Source organism: Ahaetulla prasina, chromosome 1 (genome assembly GCF_028640845.1).
Source record: "Ahaetulla prasina isolate Xishuangbanna chromosome 1, ASM2864084v1, whole genome shotgun sequence".
Taxonomy (NCBI): domain Eukaryota; kingdom Metazoa; phylum Chordata; class Lepidosauria; order Squamata; family Colubridae; genus Ahaetulla; species Ahaetulla prasina.
Window position 1 is genome coordinate 705,582 of NC_080539.1, and position 27,181 is coordinate 732,762.

The 27,181-nt window shown below is 54.5% G+C and overlaps 2 protein-coding genes across 2 annotated transcripts; one reads left to right on the forward strand and one right to left on the reverse strand.

Moving 5' to 3' along the window:
- The first annotated feature begins 1,462 nt into the window (after positions 1 to 1,462).
- Positions 1,463 to 16,881, forward strand: SARM1 (sterile alpha and TIR motif containing 1). Its single transcript, XM_058163914.1, has 9 exons — positions 1,463 to 2,042; positions 8,578 to 9,196; positions 9,686 to 9,898; positions 10,670 to 10,761; positions 10,935 to 11,170; positions 12,243 to 12,345; positions 13,354 to 13,543; positions 13,728 to 13,849; positions 14,383 to 16,881. The coding sequence occupies exons 1-9, from the start codon at positions 1,624 to 1,626 to the stop codon at positions 14,510 to 14,512; spliced, it is 2,124 nt and encodes a 707-aa protein (XP_058019897.1). The 5' UTR covers positions 1,463 to 1,623; the 3' UTR covers positions 14,513 to 16,881.
- Positions 16,882 to 17,023: 142 nt separating this feature from the next.
- Positions 17,024 to 26,423, reverse strand: SLC46A1 (solute carrier family 46 member 1). Its single transcript, XM_058163915.1, has 5 exons — positions 26,122 to 26,423; positions 20,264 to 21,116; positions 19,613 to 19,696; positions 19,184 to 19,340; positions 17,024 to 17,668 (listed from the first exon to the last, which is right to left on the reverse strand). The coding sequence occupies exons 1-5, from the start codon at positions 26,404 to 26,406 to the stop codon at positions 17,575 to 17,577; spliced, it is 1,473 nt and encodes a 490-aa protein (XP_058019898.1). The 5' UTR covers positions 26,407 to 26,423; the 3' UTR covers positions 17,024 to 17,574.
- Between the last annotated feature and the right edge of the window lie 758 nt (positions 26,424 to 27,181).

Below are 27,181 nucleotides of genomic sequence, written 5' to 3' on the forward strand. Positions count from 1 at the left end.
CCCACACACATACACACACGGGGGGGGGGGGGCTGATCCACCAAGGGGATGGGAGATGAGCAGGCTGAGCCCAGGGGGCGGGGAGATGGGACAGGACAGGATGGAAAAGTCAAGGGCACCATCCCTCTCGGCCCCACAAGGGATCCAGGTTCAGTCCTCCTTGAATTCGGTTCACCCTCATCTAGCGCCTACAGGTAGTCCTCAACTTACAACCATAACTGAGCCCAAAATTTTGGTTGCTAAGGGAGACATTTGTTAAGTGAGCTTTTTTCCCCGTTTTCCCATCTTCTTTACCATACTCATTAAGGGAATCATTGCAACTGTTAAGTTAGAGACATGGTTGTTTAGTGAATCTGGCTTCCTCATTGCTGGTGAGGTCAAGAAAGGAGATCACACGACTCCGGGACACTGCGACCGTCATAAATACGAAGCAATTGCCAAGCGTCTGGATATTGATCACGTGGCCCTGCAGATGCTGCAACAATTGTGTGAAAAATAAGTTATTTTTTTCAATGATGCAACTTCAGTCACTAAACAAACTGTTGTAAATCGAGGACTCCCTGTACCTCAGTCACCACTCAGGACCCCAGTTTAACCCTGAATATTTTGCACCCTGCACGAAGGGTCCTCCGCCATCTAGAAGTCCAAGACTGGAGAATCTTTGTAGCTCAGGGTTGAAATGAAGGCTCCTTGTTGGTCTCTGAGCCTGGCTGTCGTCTTGCAGGCATTTCATGACCCAGCTAGGGAACATCATCAGTGCCAAGAGAGGCAAATCCCCCTCCCTTCTAGCACTGATGAAGTTACCTAGTTTGGGTCATGAAACGCCTGCAAGAAAACAACCAGGCTCAGAGACCACCAAGGGCCCCACATTTTCAGTTTGGTGCACTACTATTAATCTTCCCATAGTTCCCATCACCAATCTCTTTCCATTTATGACTGTATGACTATAACTTGTTGCTGGCAATCCTTATGATTTATATTGATATATTGACCATCAATTGTGTTGTAAATGTTGTACCTTGATGAAGGTATCTTTTCTTTTATGTACACTGAGAGCATATGCACCAAGACAAATTCCTTGTGTGTCCAATCACACTTGGCCAATAAAAGTTCTATTCTATTCTATCTCTGTAATTTTAATGTTTTATATTTATAATTGTTGTATCTGTTTATTACATCTTAAGCCATTGGGAGTCGCCTCGAGCCCCGAGCAAAATGAATATAACTGAAATGGATGGATGAATCAAGCCGGCGAAGTCGAGATGCTGGCGGTTCCTCGGCGCTGGGCTCTCCCGCTGCGAAAGGCTGCGAAAGGCTGCGGGGCGGCCCCGATGGGGAAGGGGCGAGGGGGGAGGGGCTCCCGCTGCCTTTATTCCGCGGGCGCTCCAGGCCAGCCGGGGAGGGACTGAGGCGCGTTCCCGCCAGCGAGCACGCGCCAGGGAGGGCGGTGGGTGACGTCATGGGCCGGCTGCAAGGCGGCGGCGGCGGCGACAGGATGGCTGCGCGGCCCCGGCGGGCATCCTCGGCAGCCCCAGGCGAAGGCAGGCCGAGCCCGGCGGCCGAAGCCCGGCTGCGCTCCCAGCATCCCTGCCCCAGCCCGCCCGGCCCGGAGCCCCGCTGCCCATGGTGCTGAGCCTGCTGCTGTCGGCCTACGAGCTGTGCCGCCTGGCCATGGGCGAGCCGGGGGGCCCGTCGGGCTGGTGGGCGGAGGGGCTGGGCGGCCCCGACCTCCCGCCCGGGCTGGGCTCGGCCATCCAGGCGGCGCTGGAGCGGAGCCTGCCCGAGCTGCACCAGGCCGTCTCGGCGGCCAAGCAAGCGGCCGGGCCGGGGGACCTGCAGGCGCGGCTGGGCGCCATCCTGGCGCTGGTGGAGGAGGCCTGGGGGCTGCCGGCCGTGGGGCGCGAGGTGGCCAAGGGGCTCTGCGACGCGCTGCGCCTGGAGGGCGGCCTCGATCTGCTGCTCGACCTGCTGCGCGGCGCAGAGCCCGAGAGCCGGAATCGCGCGGCGCAGCTGCTGGAACAGGTGCTGGTGGCCGAGAACAGGTGAGCCCTCGGGGAGTTCTGGGCGGGGGGGCCCGGCCCCTGCTGGGACCTTTGGGGGAGGAGGGGGGGCAAGGGCTCCCTTCGGCGGCTTTGCCAGCCCAGATAGAGGAAGGGGCGTTTCTTCAGGAAAGGGGAGAGCCCTGCGGAGACCCTCTTCTGCCGGCGGGTTTTGGCTGCAGGGAGCTTCTGTTTTTCCCTGCGAAGGTCGCCTGGCCGTTTGTGCCGAGGCTTCTGCTTTATTGCTTTTAGACTGTAAAGGGGTGTGTTTGTGTGTGTGTGTGTGTGACAATATAAAAAGATGTGGAGGCTCTAGAAAGAGTGCTACAAAATTTAATTTTAATGTTGCTGATTAGTGTGCATTCAAAGTTTGTTCTAAGTCTTCAGTGCAGAGAAGAGCAACAAAGATGATTAGGGGCTGAAGGGGATGGGGGGGGCGTGTCAACCCATTTTTCCAAAGCCCCTGAAGGCCCCACAAGAAGCCTCTGATGGAAACTCATCAAGGAGAGAAGCAACCTGGAATTGAGGAGAAACTTCCTGACGGTGAGAACAATTAACCACTGGAACAATTTGCTCCGTCACTGGAGGCTTTTAAGAATAGATAGAATTCTTTATTGGCCAAGTGTGATTGGACACACAAGGAATTTGGTGCATGTGTTCTCAGTGTACATAAAAAAGATACGTTCATCAAGAATCATAAGGTACAACACTCAATGATAGTCATAGGCTACAAATAAGCAATCGGGAAACAATATCAATGTAAGTCGTAAGGATACAAGCAACGAAGTTACAGTCATTCAGTCATAAGTGGGAGGAGATGGGTGGTGGGAACAATGAGATGATTAACAGTAGTGCAGACTTAGTAACTAGTTTGACAGTGTTGAGGGAATTATTTGTTTAGCAGAGTGATGCTGTTTGGGAAGAAACTGTTCTTGTGTCCAGTTGTTCTGGTGTGCAGTGCTCTGTAGCGTCGTTTTGAGGGTAGGAGTTGAAACAGTTTATGTCCAGGATGCGAGGGGTCTGTAAATATTTTCACAGCCCTCTTTTTGACTCGTGCAGTATACAGGTCCTCAATGGAAGGCAGGTTGGTAGCAATTATTTTTTCTGGAAGAGACTGGACAAACATTTTACTAGGATGGTATAGACCAGTGATTCCCAAACTGTGAGCCGCGGCTCCCCAGGGAGCCGCGCCACCGCCACAAGGGAGCCGCGAAGAAGCAGCGTCCGCTCCACACGCGGTGCCGCGAGATCCCAGACGCACAAAGCCGGACACGGCCGCAGCGACCGGGACTCGCACACCGCAACTCGGGACAACTCCAAAGCCAAGGGACCCCGCAGCCGCACCACACACCCCGGGCAGGCCACAGCAGGCAGGAAGCCGGCAGACGCCGACGACGGACCAAAGGAGAAGCGCGAGCTGCGGCCCCGCCCGCCCGCCTGAACCACAGCGCCCGCCCAGACCCGCCGCCTGACGAGCAACGGCGCACCTCCTCCAGTCTGCCCGCGACGCCACTGGCCTCCCAGACCACCCGACACGCTGCCCAACACGGCCGCGGCCACCACGCCGACGGCATCGGGAAAGAGGGCTGCGAGAAAATAGCAAAACCACCCGTTAGTTCCTCCCAGGTGAGCCAGGCTGGAGGCGAGAACAGCCACCTCCTCCACAAGGCGGAGACCCGAGGGAACAAGGGGATCGCGAGAGGCCAAACTCCGAGACCAAGCAGGGACCCCACGCCTGGGAAAGTTCCACAGAGGCGCTCCCATCAAAGGAGACGGCGCGTCCATCAGCAAAACATGAGTATGCCAAACACTTTGTAGAAACAGACTTTTTGATTAAACTCACATACCTATGTGATATCTTTGAAAAGTTGAATGTGTTGAATCTCTCTTTACAAGGAGGCAATATGCACATTTTAAAGTTAACAGAAAAGATTTCAGCTTTCAGAAAAAAATTCAGAAAAAAAGACAAAAATTAAAAAAAAAATCGGATGTACCTATTAAGGGAGCCGCGGAAAAAATCCGAAGTGTTATGGGAGCCGCAAACCGAAAAAGATTGGGAACCTCTGGTATAGACTGAGTCTCCTGCTTGAGCAGGGGTTGGACTAGAAGATCTCCAAGGGCCCTTGCGACTCTGTTATTCTGTTATTTCTTATTTATTGCCTTGTGTCCAGACGGTTGGAGTCCAGCCAGCCTAAAATCCCCCACCCTGCACCTCTCACGGGGCTGAATAAGAAGGAAGGCAGAGCTGTGACTCATTCAGAGAGCGAGCAGGGTGCCTCCTTGTTCCTGGCATTCTCCCAGCCTTCTCCAGGGGGGGAGGGGGGCCCTTCAGGTGACCCACTTGGGCAAGGGAGGCTGGGCCGGGTGGGGTGAGGTGGGGAGTCATGGTGAGGCTTAGGCAGCATTAAGGGAAGAGCCAGACTAATTTCCCCACACTCTGATTCCATGCGAGATGGGGATTGTGAGAGTTGCAGGGGGGCAGCTGGCCAAGCTGGGAGGACCTATCCGGGAATTGATGGTGTGTGAACATTGATTGTGAACTGCAGGTGGCTGCTTGTGAAGAAGATGCAGGAGAAGGGCAGGCAGAGATGGGGGTCAGAATTAAACATGTCATCAGCTTAGCGTCCTTATGTTGCCACAAACGATTCATGTTCAACACCTCCTGAATTCCCCTGACCCTTTTCTGGCACCAGTTTAGTACTGAAATTTAGTTGATTAGGTTCTTGTGTATCGGCTTGAGCAATAAATCTTTGTGCTGCAGCTTAATCCATGGTCCTGACAGAAGCCCATAGGTCCCTCCTGTTCCCCTGCCCTTCCCCTAGGATACCCGGGTTCTTCCTCCTGCCCAGCTGAGTGTGTCCTGCCACCGGAAGCATCATTTGCATCCCTGAGATGGTTGTGCCGAATCCCGCTTGCTACTTGCTGAGTTTTCAGCTTATTGACTAGACTGAATTGTTGCTAGTGTAGTGTTTCTCTACCTTAACAGTTTGAAGACCTAAGTACTTCACCTCCCAAAATTCCCCAGACAACTTGATGGCTGGGGAATTCTGGGAAGAAGTCCACACATCTTCAAGGTTGCCAAGGTTGAGAAATGTTGCCTAGTGGATTGTTGTGCTGCTGACCTGAAGAACTGAGTTCCAAATAGATGCCCCCCTTTCTCACCCCACTTCTTTTGTGAAGCTTTCTTCACTCACCTGGAGGGGGGTGTCTGCACCGGAGAGAGCTGAAAGGAAAGCAGCTTCCATCCCCCCCCCAAAGGCCAGGAGAGAGCTGAGCCCTCTGGATGCAGGGCAGTTCCCAGCAGGGCAAATTGGGGGCATCCAGGGGGTGGATTTGCTCGAACGCTAGGCTGGTGCTTTTCTCCTGGGGGCCATTTCCCCCTGTCTGGGTAGGAAAGGAAGGGACTTAATTGGGGAAATGTGTTTGGCCCCTTTTCACCTGGCCAAAACCAAGAATGACACCTGGAATTCCTTCTGAGAAGTTTCTTTATAGTTGTCTGCTCACAGACAGAATCTTGCCAGACTAAAGCAATTATCCACATTACTATAGATATTTATTTATTCACAAAATTTATAAGCCACCCATCGTACCTCGAGGTAACTCTGTGAACCATTATGGAGGGTCTTCTTTGCTCTCTACTTGCCCACCACACATTCCCAGCTCAGCTCCCTCTTTGCCCCCTGGGAAGCAGCCCCTCCCCCTGTTGACTAAGTAGTCCTCAAGCCCAAAATTTCTGTTTGTAAGTGAGACATTTGTTAAGTGAATTTTGCCCCATTTTCCGATTTTTCTTGCCAGAGTGAATCACTGCAGTTGTTAACTGAACTTTGCTGGACAGAAGGTCGCAAAAGGGGATCATGTGACACACACACACACACACCCAGGACACTGCGACCATCATAAATGTGAGTCAGATGCCAAACATCTGAATTTTGATCATATGACCGTGAAGATGCTGCAATGGTCATAAGTATGAAAAACAGCCATAAGTCACTTTTTTCAGTGCCGTTATAACTTTGAATGGTCATTAAACGAACGGTTGTAAGTCCAGGACTATTTGTACTTTCCACCCAGAGTGGGGTGGCTCCGTGTCTCTGAAGAGGCTGAGTGGAGGGCCCTCTGTCTGGGACGGGAGGAGGCCCCTCTTTGGTCCCAGGGCTCCTCCAGCTGGGTCTGGGGTTCCTCACACACACCCGCCCCCTTTGGCAAGGCTGGAAGGAGGGGGCCAAGTCTGCAGAGTCCCCTTGAGATGCTGGCTGCCTTGGGCCCCCACCCAACTCAGGCCTCGGGGGGACAGGAGTGTGCCAGCCAGAGGCTTAGTGGGTGGACCGGTGCCATCTGTCCTTCCAGCTCCCCTTAGGGACAGTGGGTCTCCCCCCCCCCCCGCTTCTAATTTCATTTTCTGAAACCAGAGTGGAAGCTTTGGCTTCAGATCCTGCAAAAGCTCTAAGAGCGCCACAGGCAGTCCCTAAATTTGATACAGACAGACAGACAGACAGACGGACGGAAGGAGGGAGGGAGGATGGAGCTGGGAGGGCTCACTGGTAAATTTCTGGGCATCATATGCTGCTTTCCCCCCCCCCCCCGATTTTCTTTGTCAAAATAAAATTGTGTGTGTTGTGTGTTGTTTAGGGACCGATTGTGTTGATGGCTGGGAAATGGGATCTGCTTAGAGTCTCTGTGTTATCTGAAATGTTGAAAAGGATCAAGCCAGTTTCCCAGAGGAGGGCTATGCCAGCCCCCTCCCCTTCCTTTGGGGCTGAGTCACCAGGAGCTGAGCTCAGCTGAGGGGGGGTCTTTGGAGGTTGTGTGGGAGGCAATACCTGGAGCTGGCTGACATGACACCCGAGGAGGCAATTCTTAGCAGGGGGAGAAGCAGGGAAACTACCTTCCCAAAGTGGGGGGGTCTTCCAGTCCAACCCCCCTGCTCAAGCAGGAGACCCCATCCCATTTCTTCCCACTGAAGCAGGAACAGGCGGTGAGACACACCATGCCTTCGTTTTGCAACCATTATTGCCCTATATTAGATGCTGGGCAGCCCCATCCTTGACCAATATGGCACATAGCATAGCTTGGAAAATAGACTTGGAAAAGACCTTGGAGGTCTTCTAGTCCAGCGGTTACCAACTGGTGGTCCGTGGACCACTGGTGGTCCGTGGGAAAATTTTGGTGGTCCACAGAAAAATTATTTGCATTTTTTATATTGCACTAAATCAGGGATCCTCAAAGTACAGCCCCTGGGCCGGATACATGTAATGAATGGTTGTGTTGCTGAAGAAAGTATCCCCCTTTGGGGTCTTTTTGTGTGAGTTGGAGGGGGGGCAGAAATTCCGACTTGGGGTCTGCTTTGGCCTCCTGGTGTGGGGCTCTGGGCAACGGCTGGAGGGAAATGCCACTGGTGGCGAAGAGCCAGAGGGCCTCGTTCCAGTGGGACTGCCTCATGGCCTGGAACTGGCTGATCATCTCAACCCGCTGAGCCTCCAGGTGCCAGTACCTGGCCTTGCACTTTCGCAGGTCGTCCCTCTGCTTGGAAAGCCTATGCTCCTAGTCCTGAGGGAGGTCCTTCTGCTGAGCCTCCTTCTCGGTCAGATCCAATTTGAACTGAGGCAGCTCATTTTCCAGCTCTTTCTCGTGGTGGCTGCTTAGCTCCAACAACTGCTTCCTGTTGGGGCCCTAAGGAGCCTGGGGAGACAAGGAGTGGCTGGGAGGGGAGGGGTGAGTAGAGGCTGGCGAGGCGCCCCACTACGTGGGTGACATCGAGTTGGCCATGCCCACCCAGTCATATGACCACCTAGCCACAGCCACCCAGTTGGTCATTAGGCAGATCAAATTAGTGGTCTGCAGGATTTAAAATTATGAATTTAGTGGTCCCTGAGGTTCGAAAGGTTGGTAACTCCTATTCTAGTCCAACCTCCTGCTCAGGCAGGAAGAAGCCCTATCATTCCAGACAAATGGCTGTCCAGTCTCTCCTTTAAAACCTCCAGTGATGGAGCAGCCACAACTTCTGGTGGCCAGTTATTTAATCAGGAAATTCTTCCTTAGTTCCAGGTTATTTCTCCCCTTGGTTAGTTTCCAATCATTATTCCTTGCCCGGCCTTTGGGTGATTTGGAGAACAGGTTGGCCCCCTCCTCTCTGTGGCAGCCCCTCAAATATTGGGAGATTCTTTCCTGTCTCCCCTGGTCCTTCTCTTCACTAGACTAGCCATGCCCAGCCCCTGCAACCGTTCATCGTATGTTTCAGCCTCCAGTCCTCTAAACTCATGTTGGCTGCGCTTCTCTGCACTTTCTCTAGTGTCTCAACATCTGGGGAACCCTTAGCTCCCCCTTCTCCCCCTGGGCAGGGGTGCAGAAAGAATCCCTTGAATGGGCTCAAAACATTTGAAAGCGGAGCCAAAGGCCTGGAGGGGGGGGATTGGGACCCCTCTGGGCTGCATGAGCCCCAGGATTGTGCCCCCTCCCCCCCCGTTCCCTGTGCCTTACGCAGCTTCCTGGGGTCCCTGCTTTGATGCTGCTGCTCACCTGCCCTCCGCTTGCCTGGCAGGAACCGGGTGGCTCGGATCGGCCTGGGGGTTGTGCTGAACCTGGCCAAGGAGCGAGAGAGCCTCCCTCTGGCCCGGAGCACCTCGGGCATCCTGGAGCACATGTTCAAGCACTCAGAGGAGACCTGCTACCAGCTGATCGCCAACGGAGGCCTGGACGCCGTCCTCTTCTGGTGCCGCTGGAACGACCCAGTGGTGCTTCGGCATTGCGCCGCCGCCTTGGCCAACTGCGCCATGTATGGCGGGCAGGCCAACCAGCGGCGGATGGTGGAGAAGAAGGCAGCCGAGTGGCTCTTCCCACTGGCCTTCTCCAAAGAGGACGACCTGGTCCAGTTCCAGGCCTGCCTGGCCATCGCCGTGCTGGCCACCAACAAGGAGATCGAGAAGGAGGTAGAGAACTCGGGCACACTGGCCCTGGTGGAGCCCTTCATCGCCACCCTCGACCCGGGCCGCTTCACCCACATCTGGCTGGGCAGCAGCGATAACAGCCAGGGCCGAACAGCGGACGACCTGCAGTGCCTAGTGCCCCTGCTGGACAGCTCCCGCCTGGAAGCCCAGTGCATCGCCGCCTTCTACCTCTGCGTGGAGGCCAACATTAAAGCCCGCCAGAAGAAGACCGAGGTCAGCAGGGCAGGGGGGGCTAATGGGCTTGGGGGCAGGAGAAGCCACTCCCAACCCATGGGATTGGGTTGAAAGGGCCAGTTCTGTAAGAGAAACCCAGACATCTGGGACACAGGAGCCCCTGCCTTGCCAAGAGAACAGATCCCCTCTGGCCCCCTCCCCACCACCAGCTCTAGAACTCCGGGGGGGGGGGACAGGGGGAAACCAATCTTCCCAATGCCTTTGAGGAGGCTGCCCCAAAGTTTCTGGCTTGGGGACTCGGAGACGGGAGGTCCTGGCATGAGCCCAGCCTTGGGACCCCCAGTCTGACTCAGCCAGTTCGTGTCTTCCCCAACGTGGCGCCCTTCCACCGCCATAGTACTCAGCCTTCTTGCGATGAAGTAGCCTTCCCTCCCCAGGACTGAGATCCAGTCCACCGGGGCAGATGCCAGTGGGGGCAGCTAGCACACACTGCCTTGTAAGAGCCGACGGTGCTCCTTTTGTTGCCAGATCTTTGCAGAGATCGGGGCCATCCAGAGCTTGAAAAGGATCGTCTGTTACTCAGCCAACGGCACCACCTCCATGCTGGCCAAGCGGGCGCTGTGCACTATGGGCGAGGAAGTGCCCCGGCGGCTCCTGCCCACAGTGCCCAACTGGAAGACTCCAGAGGTGCAGAAGTGGCTGCAGCAGATTGGCTTCGCCAAGTACTGTCCCCGCTTCCTGGTAGGAGTTCTGAGGGGGCGGACCCCCAAAGCTGGTAGGGTGGTGGAGGGGGAACCCCACCCAATAGCAATGAGCAAAGGATGGTCTATTGGTCAGCCACTCAGCAGGGGGCTCCCAGCTCTGGCTCATGTGGCCATGTAGTGAATGGAATGGGGGGAGCGCAGAATGCTAATCTGTGGTGTGATAGTGGGGGAGACATGAGTGCTCAGACTTGGGGTGGGGGGCTCAGCTCGGGTTGCTCCCTGAGCTTAGTGGCTTTCTGGCCGTTTGGCACCTGGACTAATCACAGGGGTGGCCATATAAGCAGAAATATCAAGGGAGGGAGGGAGAAAAGAGGAAGAGAGAGAAAGGGAGGAAATAGAAATTGAATACAGAAGTAATGAAGAGAGAAAAGAAAGGAGGGAAAGAGAGGAAGAAAAGGAGGAGGAAGGTGATAGAAGGAGGGATGGAGAGGTGTGACATAGAAATTGAATAAAGAAATAATGGAAGGGAAGGAAGGAAAACAGAAGGCGGGAGTCTATAAAGATTCTCAGTCATCCAGGTTACGGTTGTCTCAAAGGTGCTTTTTGAGGGGACAACTGGACTTTCTGGTTTCCATTCCCCACCATCCAGTCAGAGCTGAAAAAGCTGCTTGGATGAGAAGCAAACTCTTGGAAAGCATTTTTAGAAGGAGGGAGGGGGGGAGGGAAAAAGAGAAAGAGAGAGAAAGACATTGCACTGGACAGTCCAGTCCAAAGGCTGAGATTCCCCTGGAACCTTCTGCCTCTGCAGGAGCACCAGGTGGACGGAGACCTGCTCCTGAGGCTGTCGGAAGAAGACTTGCGGACCGACCTGGCCATGAGCTCCAGCATCACCCGCAAGCGGTAGGAAGTCAGGACTGGACCCCGTCTCCTGGGGCTTGGCCCAAAGTCACCCAGCCGGCTTTCATGCCTAAGGCGGGACTAGAACTCCCCGTCTCCTGGTTTCTAGTCTGCTGCCTAGACCAGGCCAAGCTGCCCCTTCCTTCGGCTGAGCCCACCCCCCCTTGCTCCCCCAGGTTCTTTCGGGAGCTGACGGAGCTGAAGACCTACGCCAACTACTCCACCTGCGACCGCAGCAACCTGGCCGACTGGCTGGCTGGTGTCGACCCCAAATTCCGCCAGTACACCTACAACCTGGTCACCTGCAGCATCGACCGGAACTTCCTCCACCGCGTCACAGAGCAGCAGCTGCAGGACGACTGCTGCATCGGCCTGAGTTTCCACCGCGTCCGAATCCTCTCTGCTGCCCGGGGTAAGGGAGGGGAGAGAGACTCCCACTGGCCGCCCCCGCTGCTGGACTACGGCTCCGGGTATCCAGGGCTTGGAATTGCAGTCAAGATACATGCCAGATTCCGGGTGTGTGTGGCCTCTCCCAAGACATACATAACTCCAAAGGTGACTGGGGTGGGGGTGGGCAGCCAAGCAGCAGCAGCAGCTCAGACCACATGGCTCCCCGGATTTCCAGGCCTTGCTGGCTGTGACGCCCACCTGCCTCTTCCCTGAGCCTCAGATGCTGGAGGAGGGAGGAAGGGAGGGGCCTGGGCTCCAGCCTGTTGCCTGGAGGAGGACTCCCAATCGAGCCCCCTCCCGTGCATTTCTTCTTGCAAGAGGCTGGACTCAGTTCCCAGGTGCGCCTGCTCTGCTGAGCTCAAGTTCCAGCTGAAGGTCGCCAATTGTCCCAAAGGTGCTTTTTTTCCCAGGAGGCAACTGGAAGCTTTTCTTTGAAGACCTGGAGCTGAACAGGGAGAGGGAGGTGTTTTTTTTTATATAGCTGGGATTTTGTAGCCAAACCAAAATTCTTTCTCTTGGGAACCAAGGACGTTCTCCCACCTGGTCAGAGGAAGCAGAGCGATGTCACCAGACAACCAGACAGCGCTGTGATTGGACCATGTGACTGATTGTTTTGAGAAAGTGACAAACTTTTACTTTTAAGTAGGTGAAAACCACGGGAACCTTCAAAACCATCGGTTTTCACCAGATCTGTGCCAATAGGATATATCCGATAAAGCTATTCTTTGAGGAATTCATCTGCCTCTGAATTTTGCTTGCTATGTTACTTGGAACCCTGACAGCTTCTTGGATGAGAAGCGAAACATCTTCAAAGGAAAAGCAGGAAGTCCAGTTGCCTCTTGAAAAAGCCCCTTTGGGACAATCGTGACCCGGATGGTGGAGAAGCTCCATAGATATCCCTAATTGTTCTAGTCTTTTGGGGAGATGAAGCTGGGAGGGGGTGTGTGTTTGTCTCTGGCTAACCCAGCCTGCCTTTCTGGGGGGTCGGAAGGGCCCAATCCAGTTGTTTCTGCCGCTTCCCTTCTTCCACCTAGAGATGCTTCACTCACCTCTGCCGTGCAACAGCCGGAAGGCTGCCTTGGAGGGGACGGACGTCTTCATCAGCTACCGGCGGCGTACCGGATCTCAGCTGGCCAGGTATTGCGGGGGCTGCCTGGGGTGGGACTTGCAATGGAAGGTGAGCCTGAAATGCCTCCGAGGGGCAGGGGGAGGCGCCCCAGAGAGGAGCCGGAGATTCCAGGCAACCTGCATGACTGCACCAGGTGTTCAGGTGGGATCCTGGGTCATTTTTTTCCCTTCCTGGAAGGCTCTGTCCCTGTCAAAATAAACACAAAGCAGCCCCCACAAAGGGAACAGACGATTCTTGGCAGGCCTCTGGCCCTCTGTCGGTTTCCAAGCCACTGTCTTCATTGAAAACCCCTATATAAGGTTGGGGCTGGATCTAATAAAGGGAAATATTTGTAGGGCGGGGTTGAAATGAGGGGCCCTTGGTGCTCTCTGAGCTTGGTGGCTTTCTTGCAGACGTTTCATTACCAAACTAGGCGACATCCTCAGGGCTACGTTTGGAATATGGCGTCCAGTTTTTGTTGTCACTCTAGAAAGAGTGCAGAGAAGAGCAACAAAGATGATTAAGGGGCTGGAGGCTAAAATATATGAAAAACAGTTGCAGGAATTGGGTAGGTCTAGTCTAGTGAAAAGGAGGACTAGGGGGGATATGACAGCAGCTTTCCAATATTTGAGGGTCTGTCACAAGAGGGGGGGTGTCAATCTCTTCTCCAAGGCACCTAAAGGCAGGACAAGAAGCAGCAGATGGACACTAATCAAGGACAGAAGCAACCTGGAATTAAGGAGAAATTTCCTGACAGTGAGAACAATTCATTAGTGGAACAGCTGCCCTCTAGAAGTTGTGGGTGCTTATAAGAAAAGATTGGCCAACATTTGTCTGAAATGGTATAGAGTCTCCTGCTTGAGCAGGGGGTTGGACTAGAGGACCTCCAAAGTCCCTTCCAACTCTGCGATTCTGTTAAACGTCTGCAAGAAAACCACCCAGCTCAGAGAGCACCAGAAATGGCCTCTGGCCAGGGAAAAGCAGAGTAGAGGGTCTCCTTAAAATGCCTCCCCCACCCCCGCTGCTCCCTCCCACAGCCTCCTGAAGGTCCACCTCCAGCTGCATGGATTCAGCGTTTTCCTTGATGTGGAGAAATTGGAGGCCGGGAAATTTGAGGACAAGCTGACCCAGAGTGTGATGAGTGCCCGAAATTTCGTGCTGGTCCTCTCCGTCCAGGCCCTGGACCGCTGCATGGGGGACGTGGCCTGCAAAGACTGGGTGCACAAGGTGAGGGTCAGGAGAGGGAGGGAGAAGCCCCAAGGACGGCTCTCCCGATGCAGGTCAGTTGGGGGGGGGGCGCAAGCAGCTGCTCCCAACGCCCTGCGAGGGGGGCAGGCTCCCGGAGGGGGGGCAGGAGGGGGCCTGTGGGGTGGTGGTGTCCAGGAGGTGCTTGAGGAGGCTGCCCTTGCAGGAAATAGCCACCGCCCTGACCTGCAGGAAAAACATCATCCCAGTGACTGACCACTTTGACTGGCCAGACCCGGAAGAGCTTCCGGAGGACATGAGGGCCATCCTGAAATTCAACGGGATCAAGTGAGTGGGGGACCGGAGGGAGGGGAGGGGGGAGGCCTTCCAGACCCTCTTGGGCTGCCCCATGCAGATCTGGGCCCGGAGCGAAGGAGGGCAGGGACCCCGAGAGAAGCCACAGCAGACCCTCCTGCCAACGATGGAGAGGCTGGCTTTCTACAAGCAGTCCTTGACTTGGGACCATAATTGAGCCCAAAATTTCTGTTGCTAAGTGAGACAGTCATTAAGGGAGTTCCGCCCCACTTTATGGCTTTTGTGCCACAGTTGTTAAGGAAATCATCAGTTTTAAGTGAGTCACACGGTCGTTAATTCGGATTCCCCATTGTCAGAAGGTCACAAAAGGGGATCATGTGACCCCGGGATGCAAGTCATTTATCAAGTGGCTGAATTTTGATTGGGAGACCACGGGGAGGCTGCAATGGTCATAAGTGTGAAAAATGGTTGTAACTCACATTTTTCAGAGCCGTTGTAACTTTGAACGGTCACTGAACGAACTGTTGCAAGTCGAGGGCTCAGCTGAGTTCCTCCCCTCCCTGCAGGTGGTCCCACGAGTACCAGGAGGCCACCATCGAGAAGCTGATCCGGTTCCTGCAGGGACGCTCCTCCCAGGACTCCTCCGCCGGGTCGGACAGCAGCCTGGAGTGCGGGACCCCCCTGGAGCAGAGCTAGGTCGGAAGGACGGACGGACGGACAGAAGAGGGGGAGCTGCCTGGCCTGCCTTCCTCTGCCCCCCCCCCGGCTGCCTCAGGATCAGCTCTTGCATCGCTACCTCTTCTTCCGGGGCCCCCACAGCAGAGGCTGAAGCGAGCGAAGGGACCCCAACAAACCCCCAGACCCCTCCCCCCCACTGAGCTTCCAAACAATCCTTTTGGGGCCAGAAGGCAATTAGTGGATGGTGGATTCTGCCCTCAATACTGGATCTCCCCACTTTGGGGCAGGAGTGGGGATCTGGGGGACCCCCAGGGGGAATCGTCCAGGCATTGGCTGCCATGAATGGGGGCCTTGTGAAGCTTGTAGGGACAGGCCCCTCCCTCTGTGGAGATTCTCAGTTCTCCGGGCCACTCTTGTCCCAAAGGTGCTTTCCCCCCCAAAGCAACTGGACTTTCTTGGTTTTTTTCCTTGAAAACATTTTGTTTCTCATCCAAGAAGCTTCTTCAGTTCTTCAGAGTTCCTCCCTCCCTCTTTTTTTCACTCTCTCCTGCAGCTTCTTGGATGAGGAGCGAAGAGTTTTTAAAGGAAGACACCCCAAGAAAGTCCAGTTGCCTTTTGGAAAAAGCCCCTTTGGGATGTCTTCCCCCCCCCTTCAGCAGCAAAGCAGGCCTTGCTGGTCTTGGCCCAGCCCTTCCCCCTCCCCTGCCAGTTTGTGCCCCCCTCCAGTGCTGCCTTGCCCCCCCCCCCCGTTTGCAGGGGCTCCCCACTGCTCAGGACCCCACAGAACCCAGCAAGAGGTGGGACATCCCCAGCTGGAACCTCCCACAGGAGATGCCCCCTCCTCTGGAAGCAGCCCAATGGGGCCCGGCCAGGGAGGTGGCTGGTGCTGCCCCTCTTGGCCTAATCATATCCTGGGGGTTCCACATGAGGCCCCTGAAATGGAGGTTCAGGCTTCGGTGAGATCCGTCTATGGCTGGTGGACCTGCGGATGGAAGGAGGGCCTGGGAGCCCAGAAGGAGACGAAGGAAGGCCTCGCCCCTCCCCGCCATGCCTCCTTCCCCCAGCAGCCACCTGTGCTCCCCCCAAGTGGGAGCAGGGGTTTTGCAGCCCCCAGAGGGGACGGCAGCCCCACGTTTCTTTGGAGATGCTCTGAGGCGGCCCCTGTGCCATGGCTGGCTTCCTTAGAGTGAAAAGCCACCCACCCAATTCCTGCAGCTTTGGCTCAAAGAGAGACCCGAGGGGCCACTTGGGGGGGGAAGGCTGAACCCTCAGAGCCCCTGACGCCCCCCCCCCCCTGTGATGCCACTGCCCGTGCCTCCTGCGCCTCTGCCCCAACCGCCTTCTCCGATCCCGCCAGGCGCGCAGGGACCGACCCTCTTGAAAATGTGCCTCACCGCCCAGGATGCCTCTGAAAGTGGGTGCCAGGGAAGGCTGGCACAGGGGCTTGTGTTCGAGAAGGGGGGCCTTGCCCAGGATGGCCCCTGCTCTGATCTCTTCCTTATACAGAGGGGGAAAAAAGCTTTTATAAAACTTGCAAAAGGGAATTGTTGCGAATGGTCAGTCTGCTCCTTTCCCACCCTCAACATTCAGGATCTGGGGGGCAGTTCCAGAATGACCAGCAGCCCCCGAATCTGCTGGGCTCTTTCCACCCTGTGGGGCTGGGCTATGTGACAAGGAGGGTGGGGAGATGCAAAGATCTTTTGTGCTACTCCACAATATCTGTCACCGATGTTCTTGGTGCCGTTGGGGGAATAGGAGCACACAAAATTCAATTTATTTGGGATACAGATAAAAAAAAATGGGCTTGTCAGAGCTTAGGTCACCCAGCGGCCAGATGAGAAGCTGCTCTCCAAATGCTCCTCTTCTATGCCCAGAGGGTGATGGGAGAACAGGAAACCCGGAAGTCTCACCCTTCCTGCTTCAAAAGCTGAGCCGGATATTCTGGTGGTTCAGTTACCAGGCTAGAAACCGGAACGAGGGCTCCTTGGTTCTCCCTGCGCTTGGCGGTTTTCTTGTCCTCGTTGTTTCATTATCAAACTAGGCAACATCATCACTGCTAGTAGGAAGAGGTATTTGCTCTGTCACACCCACACATCCCACTAGCTCTAGTGACATTCCCTACTTGGGTCATGAGCCGCTTGCAAGAAAACCACCGAGGTCAGTGAGCACCAAGGATCCCTCATTTCAACCCTGAGTTGCAAAAATTCTCCTTTATTAGAAACCAGAAGAGCTGAGTTCTAGTTTTGCCTTAGACACCAAGCCAACTGGAGAGGTTTGAGCCAGTCCTCCTCTCAGCTGGAGGAAGGGGGAAAAGAGCAGTCTTGCCAAGAAATTGTAGGAGCTGCTCCACCAGGTTGCCAAAACTCAACACACAAACCCACCCCTTTGGCGAAAGTGGGCAGTCCAGATGTGGGCCAGGGGTGCTATGCCACTCCATCTGGCATCCCTTGCCAACACAAAGGCTGAGCTGCCACGGCCAGGATGATCCCTCTCTGCCCATCCTCAAGGAGCACAAAGAGACCCCAGAAAGTCACTTCAGTTTCCCTTTTATTGTCCCTCGGCCCCCAGGAAAATCCAGGTGGGGGGCTGCAGGTCTCAGCAATCCCAGTGGGGTGAGGGTCGGTGCTCAGTGGTCATTCCCCCTTTTCAGCCCCTTTTCAGCTTCGGTCCTGGCAGCCTCTCATCAGGAAGAGCCTTGGCAGGGCCAAATCTGAAGACCCCCAAAGCATCCTCAAATTCCTCCCACTGTCAGGAGGCATCGGGGTCCCTCTGCCAAGTACCAGCTGGAAGAGCACCTCAGCAGGCTGCCTGGTCTCAGACCCCCGGAGACCCTATCAATTTAGACCAGGGGTCTGACTTGTGGACTTCAACTCCCAGAATTACACAATTGTCTGGGGAATTCTGGGAGTTGAAGTGGCCAAGTGTTGAGCCCCCTGGTTTAGACATAGACACAAGACAACTCCTTTGTCACAGTCCCAAGGCCTCAACCCTGATCCGTCGTGGTTCCAGAAGACTGCGATCGATCGGTCCCTGCCTGGAGAAGGCGGATCCTCTGTGTCCAGGAGGCTCAACGGCTTCAGTCATGTCGGGGGGGACGGCTCAGCTTCCTGCGGTGGCTCAGGAAGATCACCAAAATGCTGGTATCCGGAGCTGCCATCTTGGATCTCTATCCCCCTGGAAGGAGAGAGACACCCGCTCCATGAGGGATCCGTGGGAACAAAGCCCTTGCGCACCAAGGCCTGTTCGGGTAGTCCTCGACATACAACCAAGCCTCCCCATTACTATTATAAGGCTTGAAAAATTGGTTGGTCATGACCATTAGTAACATGGTCGTTAAGTGAATGTCACTGTTGTTAAGTGAACCAATGGGTCACTACGGGCACAGTCTTGCCAAAAACCAGGTGTGCTAGTTTTCAATACAACTTTTGTAGATAGTCCTTGACTTACAGCAACACCTCTGTTAGGGCCTCTGGTGGCTCAACAGACTAATGCAGTCTGTTTTTAACAGCAGCTGCTTGCAATTACTGCAGGTTCAAGTCCCACCAGGCCCAAGGTTGACTCAGCCTTCCATCCTTTATAGTTTATAAGGTAGGTAAAATGAGGACCCAGATTGTTGGGGACAATTAAGTTGACTTTGTATATAATATACAAATGGATGAAGACTATTGCTTGACATAGTGTAAGCCGCCCTGAGTCTTCGGAGAAGGGCGGGATATAAATGCAAATTAAAAAAACACACCATTTTTGACCATTTTTCATACTTATGACCACTGTAGCATCCCCATGGTCACATGATCAAAATTCAGACGCTTGGCGACTGCTCATAGTTATGACAGTTGCAATGTCACAGGATCCCCTTTGGTGACCTTCTGACAGGCAAAGTTAATGGGGAAGCCAGATTCACTCAAAAACCGTGTGACTCACTTAACAACTGCAGGTCGTAAAATGGGCCAGAACTTGCTTCACAACTTTCTTGCTTAACAACAGAAATTTTGGGTTCTGCTGTGGTTGTAAGTTGAGGACAACCTGTATAACGCAGTAACGGGAATGGAGGGGGCTGCAAACGGCTGCAGACATGGCTGTGTTCGATCCCCAGACTACGAAGGGGCCCAACAGGCTGTAAGTCCCCAGAGCGGATCTATCGTAAATCTGAACTAAGCAAGCAGTCGTAAGTCAAGGACTGGCTGTGCTGTTTTGCCCCTGTTGGAGAGCAGGAAGAGACGGGGAGAGGGCGACCCGGATGGCCTTTGGGGGGCTCTGGTGAGAAGAAGCCGGGAGGGGGGAGTCTGAGGTGCTGAGAGGAAGCAAATGGGAAGAAATATGTGGGGAGGGGGATTCTGGGGAAGTGGGCAGGGAGGGTTTTTCTCCCTTTCTGAAAAGAGGAACCTCGGAAAGGTGGTTTTTGTTACTGACTGGCCATCGGCTGCAGTTTTTGGGCTGAAATTGCAGCCAAGATGCATCCTTAACCCCTGGAACTTCCCACCACTGGACCAGAAAACAGCGGCCAGCTTTAAAAGGGAATTAAGACAACTTCATGGAAGACAAACTGAGTCTAGGATGGCTCTGGATCAACCGTTCCTTCAAGTGGGGGATTCCAGGCTCCATCATCCCCAGTCAATATCACCCAAGCTGGGCACCCCAACCCACCACATCTGGACCAGCCACATCTGGTCCCCCAGGCAGACTCACCCGATGATGGCAGCCGGCAGGAGGAGGAGGAGGGCTCCGAAGAGGAAGGGGAACCCCTTCATGAAGGACAGGCAGGCTGGGAAGAGGGAGCTGAAGACCCCCGTGGCCACTAGGGAGCACAGCCCTTCCACGCAGGCCACGGCGGCAAAGAGCGCCCCTGGAGGCAGGAGGAAGAGACGCAGGGGAGGGTTAAGCAGCCTGGAAAAAGAGGGTCCCCAGACGCAGGACGAGTGTCCAGACCCCTTGCAGCCCCCCAGGGAATCCTGAAACTCCAAACGCTCCAGTTCTTCTAACCTTTTTATCAGGGAGGGGGCCCACTGGGAGTATGGAAGAGCCTCCCAACCCTTGGAGCAGTGAAGCCTTGGGAGGGGGCATAGCGGGACACGGAAGTGTGGGGAGGGGCACAGCAGCCCTCCCCTCCCGCCCTACCTTGCTCGGTCTCGCCAACCAATCTGGAGAGCTTGGAGCGGATCACGGGAGTAACCGTCATGGAGAGGAAGAGAAGGCCGTAACCTGTGGGGAGACAGTCGGTGAGGGAGGCTGGGAGAAGAGCCACACAAGGCCCGAGGAACCCCGCCTCTCCCTGGGCCAGACCCCAACACACCAGCCCAGCTGCCACACCAGCAGAACCTGGCACTGGGAGCATGCCAGGGGCCCTTGGCAGCCTGGGGAAGGCTGTCCTGCCAACAGGTTCCTAGCACCCAGTCTGGGTCCTCCTTGGCCCCTGGACCCCCAGCCCTGCCAAATCCCCATCCCCCTCGGTCTCCCGCTCCTTCCTTTCCCACCTGGTGCTAATTAATTAGGATTTAACAATAATTTAATAATAATTATTTAATTACTGTTTAATTATTTTACTAGTTAATGATTGTATCCACTGCGTTTCTATGATTATTGAGTTCAATGGGGTTTTTTATGTTCTAATGTATTTATGCGGTAAGCCGCCCAGAGTCATTGGATATGAGATGGGTGGCAAATAAATTAGGGAGGGAGGGAGGGAGGAAGGTCCAGCCCCAGGGAGATCTCCTGAGGGTCCTTTGGGGGACAGACCCCCTGGCCCACCCTCCCCTCCGCCAGTTTCACCTGTAAACATCAGGGCTGTGGTCCCCGCCAGCGCCACGGTCACCAGCCCCAGTGCGTTGGAGAGCAGGCCCAGCTCGGCCACCCAGGCATCCCGCAGGCACCTCTGTAGCAGCCGCAGCCCCGCCAGGCTGCTCAGGTAGGTCAGGTAATGGGCAGCTGAGCCGTAGCCAATCAGCTCTGACTGCCAACAGAGTGGGGGGCCGAGTTCATACAGCACCAGGATCTCCCGGGCCCCAAAGTGCACCGTCACCACCACAAAGAAGGCCAGCGAGTAGAGGAGCAGCTGGCGCCATGCCTGGCCACGGGCAGGGCTGGCATACAGCCGATACACGGCCTTGTAATGGCGGAGCGTGAGAAGCCGCTGCGGCTGCCTCTGTGGCACCGACTCCTGCAGGACGAAGGCTGAGTAGAGGGCTGCGGCGAGGCTGGCCGCAAAGACCATCCAGAAGGGCGCCACGTAGCCCTGCGCCTTGCGCCACTGCCCACCCAGCACGCTTGCCACCATGCCCGCCAGGCCCAGACAGGCCTCCAGGACGGCCACCCGGAAAGTGCGGGCCGTCCGGTCACTGACGTCGGCCACGTAGGCGAAGCAGCCGGCGAGGATCAGGTTGTAGTCGCCAGAGAGGCCACTCAGCACCCGGCCCACCAACAGGTACCCCACGGGCAGCTCAGCGTATATGACCACCAGGTAGATGGCTGCCTGCAGGGCCATGCCCAGTGCGGGCAGGATCAGCACTGGCCGGCGTCCCACACTGTCACTCCAGGGGCCAAAGAGGGTCACTGAGAAGAGCCCCACAAAAAAGCCAGCCAGGTTGAGGTAGAGGTTCCAGTGGGCCACCAGAGTCTCCAGCTCCTGGAAAGACAGAATAAGAGTTAGAAGGGACCTTGGAGGTCTTCTAGTCTGACCCCTTGCTCAAGCAAGGAGAGAGTGGTGGGAAGGTGACACTAGCAAGACTCTGGGCTGCCCCAGAAGTGTCTGACTTGCTTATCCTTCTGGCTAGAAAGGGAAAGAGGGGTGCAAAAAGGGACCCAAAGCTGCCACAGGGCCAGTGGGAGGATGTACTGAGAACACATTGGCCTAATACAGGCATCTCCAACACTGGCCCCTTTAAGACTTGGGGACTTCAACTCCCAGAATTCCTCAGCCAGCAGAGCCAGTTGACTATGGAGTTCTGGGAATTGAAGTCCCCAAGTCTTAAAGGGGCCAGTGTTGGAGACTTCTGGTCTCATACTGTATCTATATATATAAAAGCAAAAACCACTCACGCATTAATCACGAAATCTCCAGAACCATAAAGCCTACAAACTTGAAATTTGCCACGTATGTTCCTCTTGGCTTCTAGGTGCTCACTATGAAAGGATTTTTCGAAATGACCACCAGAGCGTTAGTATATCCTATATTATTATTAACATGCTCTGATGCTAAGGAGTTCTACTGCCCCTCCCCACCTGAAAAGATATCTGTTCCAGATGCAAAATACAAGCAAAATACAAGTTTCAGTTTCAGTTTTACTTTCACAGCAGCAAGCAGGGGATAAGATAGGAGAGGCTTCTGTGGGGCAAGGCTGAGGGAGAGAAGGGGATAAGATAGGTTAGGGTTCTGTGGGGCAAGGCTGAGGGAGAGAAGGGGAAGAGGAGAGGAGAGGATAGGAGAAGCTTCTGTGGGGCAAGGCTGAGGGAGAGAAGGGGGAGAGGAGAGGAGAAGAGAGGGAAGGCTTCTATGAGGCAAGCCTGGGGGAGAGAAGGGGATAGGATAGACTTCTGTGGAGCCAGCTTGAGGGGGAGAAGGGGATAGATAGGAGAGGCTTCTGTGGGGCAAGGCTGAGAGACAGAAAGGAAGAGGAGAGGCTTCTGTGGGGCGAGGCTGAGGGACAGAAAGGAATAGGAGAGGAGAGGCTTCTGTGCGGCGAGGCTGAGGGACAGAAAGGAATGTTATTGGCCCCAAAGGAGGGAGTGCGCAACTTGGGTGTTCTCCTGGATGCACGGCTGTCGCTTGAAGATCATTTGGCGGCCGTCTCCAGGAGACCCTTTCACCAGGTTCGCCTGGTTCGCCAGTTGCGCCCCTTCCTTGATCGGGATGCCCTATGCACAGTCACTCATGCTCTCGTTACCTCTCGCCTGGATTATTGCAATGCTCTCTACATGGGGCTCCCCTTGAGATGCACTCGGAGGCTTCAGTTGGCCCAGAATGCAGCTGCGCGGGTGATAGAGGGAGCTCCACGTAGCTCCCATGTAACACCTCTCCTGCGCAGACTGCACTGGCTACCTGTTGCCTTCCGGGTGCATTTCAAGGTTCTGGTTACCACCTTTAAAGCGCTCCATGGCTTGGGGCCTGGGTTCTTACGGGACCGCCTGCTGTTACCGCATGCCTCCCACCGACCCGTACGCTCACACAGAGAGGGACTTCTCAGGGTGCCGTCCGCCAAACAATGTCGGCTGGCGGCCCCCAGGGGAAGATCCTTCTCTGTGGGGGCTCCTACTCTCTGGAATGAACTTCCCCCCGGTTTACGCCAAATCTCTGACCTTCGGACCTTTCGCCGCGAACTGAAAACATATTTGTTTGTTCGCGCGGGGCTTTCTTAAATTGTTTAGATTTTAAATTTAATTGTTATTTAAGTTTTAAATTGGTTTTTTTTTTAGATTATATATTTTAATTTATCGGCCTAACTGTATAATAAGTTTTTTAATTTATTTTTAATTGTATATTGTTTATTTTTATCTTGGCTGCACACCACCCTGAGTCCTTCGGGAGAAGGGCGGTCTAGAAATCTAATAAAATAAATAAATAAATAAATAAATAAATAAATAAATAAATAAATAAATAAATAAATAAATAAATAGGAGAGGAGAGGCTTCTGTGAGGCAAGGCTGAGGGAGAGAAGGGGAAGAGGAGAGAGGGGAAGCTTCTGTGGGGCAAGGCTGAGGGAGAGAAGGGGGAGAGGAGAGGAGAAGAGAGGGAAGGCTTCTATGAGGCAAGCCTGGGGGAGAGAAGGGGATAGGATAGACTTCTGTGGAGCCAGCTTGAGGGGGAGAAGGGGATAGATAGGAGAGGCTTCTGTGGGGCAAGGCTGAGAGACAGAAAGGAAGAGGAGAGGCTTCTGTGGGGCGAGGCTGAGGGACAGAAAGGGAGAGGAGAGGCCAATCGTAAGTACTCATTAATTTTCATGCTGTAAGTGTTGATTTATAAAGCCCGAGCACATAGTTTCATAGCGGAGCACAGGTATTGAGCTAGTTTGTAATGTTACAAGACTTGCAAAGTATCCCTTTCAAGACACAGAATTTTCATTTTAATCTTTGTCAGGATATTACCAGCTACAGGTGATCCTTGACTTACAACACTTCGTTTAATGACCGTTCAAAGTTACAACAGCGCTGGAAAAAGTGACATGACCATTATTCATACTTACGACCATTGCAGCATCCCCACAGTCATGTGATTTACAGTTGGATGCTTGGCAACTGGTCCCATATTTATGACGATCGCAGTGTCCCGGGGTCACGGGATCCCCTTTTGCGACCTTCTGACAAGCCAAGTCAGATTCGCCTAACAATTTAACTTAACTAACTTAAGAACTGCAGTGATTCACTCAGCAACCATGGCAAGAAATGTCGTAAAATGGGGCATGACTCACTTAACAATTGTCTCGCTTTGCAATGGAAATGGATTTAATTGTGGTCATAAGACAAGGACCTGCTGTACATTACATGACAATATTTATGATATATATTTTTTCTTTTATTACAATGTCTCACTTAACAACCGAAATTTGGGCTTCATTTTGGCCCTAAGTTGAGGACTCCCTGTCCTTGGAAAGGAGGGAGCAATCTCAGAGCCACCGAAGAATGCAAAGGAATGCGCAGGACGACAATCTCGGCCTGCCACACCCACCCTAACAAGCACAACAGTCCTCGGGCACAGAGTTCAACTGCAGAAACGGCCTTGGACTTTCTCACTGCCATGGACCGTCGGTCGGTCGGTCAGAACAAGTCCCATCATTGCTGCTGGAGGCTTTAAGGAGACCCTCCCCCCTCCTCTCTCTGAAATCCACCACCTGGTCCGTGCCCCTCTTCCTCCCCGGCCCAGAAGGGCAAGAAGGGGCAGACAGGGGATGCAGGGAGAAGGGTGGGTAAACCAAGGGGGTTATTTATTTATTTGTCCCCCACTTACAAAAGTTTGTTTAGTGACCATTCAGAGTTTCAACCGCACAGAGAAAAGTGACCTATGGCCATTTTATAACCTTTGCAGCATCCCCAGGATCACGTGATATAAATTCAGAGACTTGGCCACAGACTCATATTTATGACGGCCATAATGTGCCAGGGTCATGTGATCCACTTTTGCAACCTTCTGAGGAGCCAAGTCAATGGCAAAGTCGGATTCATTTAACAACCGTGTTACTTACTTAACAACTGCAGTGATTCATTTAACAATCGTGGCAAGGAAGGTTGTAAAAACTCACTTAGCAAATGTCTCACTTAGCAACATAAATTTGGGGCTCAATTGTGGTCATAAGCCGAGGACTATCTGTACAACTCATCTCACTCTCAGTGTGTACAGTGAAAAGCATAAAAACTTAACAACTATATTAAAAATGCAGTTCAGGTAGTCCTTGACTTACGACCGCAATTGAGGGCAAAATTTCTTTTGCTAAGCGAGTCAGCTGTTAAGTGGGCTTTGCCCCATTTTACAACCTGTCTTGCCACTGTTGTTAAGTGAATCACTGCAGTGGTTAAGTTAGTAACAGTTGTTAAGTGAATCCAGCTTCCCCAATTGTTGTCACTGTTGTGCTGAGTAACAACAATTAATCTGTAGAACTGGCTGTTTTTGGAAGTTGTGTGTACTCCAACAACTGGAGGTTTTTAAGAAGAGACTAGACAGTCATTTGTCCAGATTGGTATCTCCTTCATGGGCAGGGGGTTGGACTAGAAGACCTCCAAGGTCCCTCCCAACTCTGTTATTCTGTTATTCCTAAGTATTCTTTACATTTTTAATTTTTGACATTTTATTTCACCGCTTCATTTATTGTTATTATTATGGATGACCGTGTGCAGGCCTGGAAATGAATATGAACGAATGACCTGGGTTAGGTTGGTTGTACCTTTTTATTGTAACTTATGATTCTTGATGAAGGTATCTTTTCTTTTATGTACACTGGGAGCATCTGCACCAAGACAAATTCCTTGTGTCTCCAATCACACTTGGCCCATTATTTTATATGTTGTATGAACACCACCAGAGAGGTAGCTTGTCTCTGAGCATGGAAGCTCCATTCTTACATTCCCAAAGGCTTTCAAACAGCAGGGGAAGCCCTGGGAGGGAGGGAGGGACCCCCTGCACTACTGGCCACACCAGAGCCTGACCTTTGACCTTCAGCAGCAGAATAACCGACTAAGTAGAGTTGGAAGGGACCTTGGGGGGTCTTCTAATCCAGGGGGCTCCAACCTTGAAAATATTCTGGACCTCACCTCCCACAAGTTGAAGTCCACAAGTCTTAAAATTGCCCAGGTTGGAGAGCCCTTTTGTAGTCCAACCCCTGCCCAGGCAGGAGACGCCCTGCAGCCAGACAGCCTGTTGGCAGAGAACGGGCTGACCTCGGAGCTCCCGGCCAGCAAGAGGCATTTCTCTGCCGGTGCGGGAAGCACCCAACGTCGCGCTGGGTGGAGAAGGGCAACCCATTCAGGAACCAGCCTCCCTCGCCCGGCCCTTCTCTACCCCGTCGCGGCGCTGCAGCGAGCCGCCCGCAGGAGAGCTCCGTGTCCAGGAGCAGTCTACCCGCGCCGATCCGGAAGCGGCCAGAGGGAGGCTGCCCCGCCTCGGGGGCGCCGGGCAGGGGAAGCGGAGCCGCGCGCGGACGCACCTGGGGGCCGGAGCCGGTGTGGTTGGGGCAGCCGCCGGGTTCTCCTGCCGGGCCGGGGCCGGAGCCGGAGCCGTTGCGTCCGGCCAGCCGGTCCCAGAGCAGCTGCGGGCAAAGCGGCGCCTGCAGGGCCAGGGCCAGCGTGGCCAGCAGCAGCACCGGCTCCGCGGCGCGCAGGCGGCGGCAGGGCGGGCCTGGCAACGGGGAGCCCGCGGGGGTCTCTGCCGCCGCCGCCCCCGCCCCGGAGGGGGGCTCGCCCAGGACGCCGCCCGCCGCCAGCTCGGCCATGGCCACCACGGAGCGGAGCCCCCTCCCCTCGCCCCGCCCCGCCCCGAGGACGCGCCCAGGCGGAGGGAACTGCGCCGCCCCCGAGCAGGCGCGCCTGGCTGGCTGAGGGGACGGGAGGGGGCGTTGAAGCGGGGGTCGGCCGGCAGGCGAGGCTCCGGAGGGCTGGGCTCTGGGCGGAGCAGCGGGACCCTGGATGCGGGGGGCTGGGGCGCAGGTGCCGGACCAGCGCTCGGAGGAGCCCGTCCCCGTCCCCGTCCCCCGCTGCATCCGGCACCTCGGCGGGCGCTTGAAAGAGCGGCGGCGGGATTGCTGCCGTGGGCTTGTGGTGGGGCTGCCTGTTGAGCAGGAATCGGCAGCCCCTGTGCCAAGGTCCCCATTGCCTCCCTCTGTCTGGGGGGGACTTACCGATGTGTGCCTGTCAGAGAGGGTTGGGGATTCGCCCTGGCTTCATTCCGCTGAAGAACCAGGGAAACAGCTTCTGGAAGGCATAGCGGGACTCTTGACTTTCGTTTACACCAAGCCACCGCTGAAACCAGCCAAACCAAGGCCTTGGAAGCTGCCCGGTTTCTCCTCTCTTTCTTCTCGTTGTCTCTTCTTCCTCCTTTCCTCTCTTCTCTCTCTCTCTCTGTGAAGATCCCACCATCCAAGGAAGGTTTTCCTCCTGTGGAACAACTGCCCCACTTATCCAGATAACCTCATTCTGTAGCCTTAAGATCACCTGTGTTTGGGGACAGGGAAGATCCAGTTACTCTGAAGACTAACACTTGAAATTGAT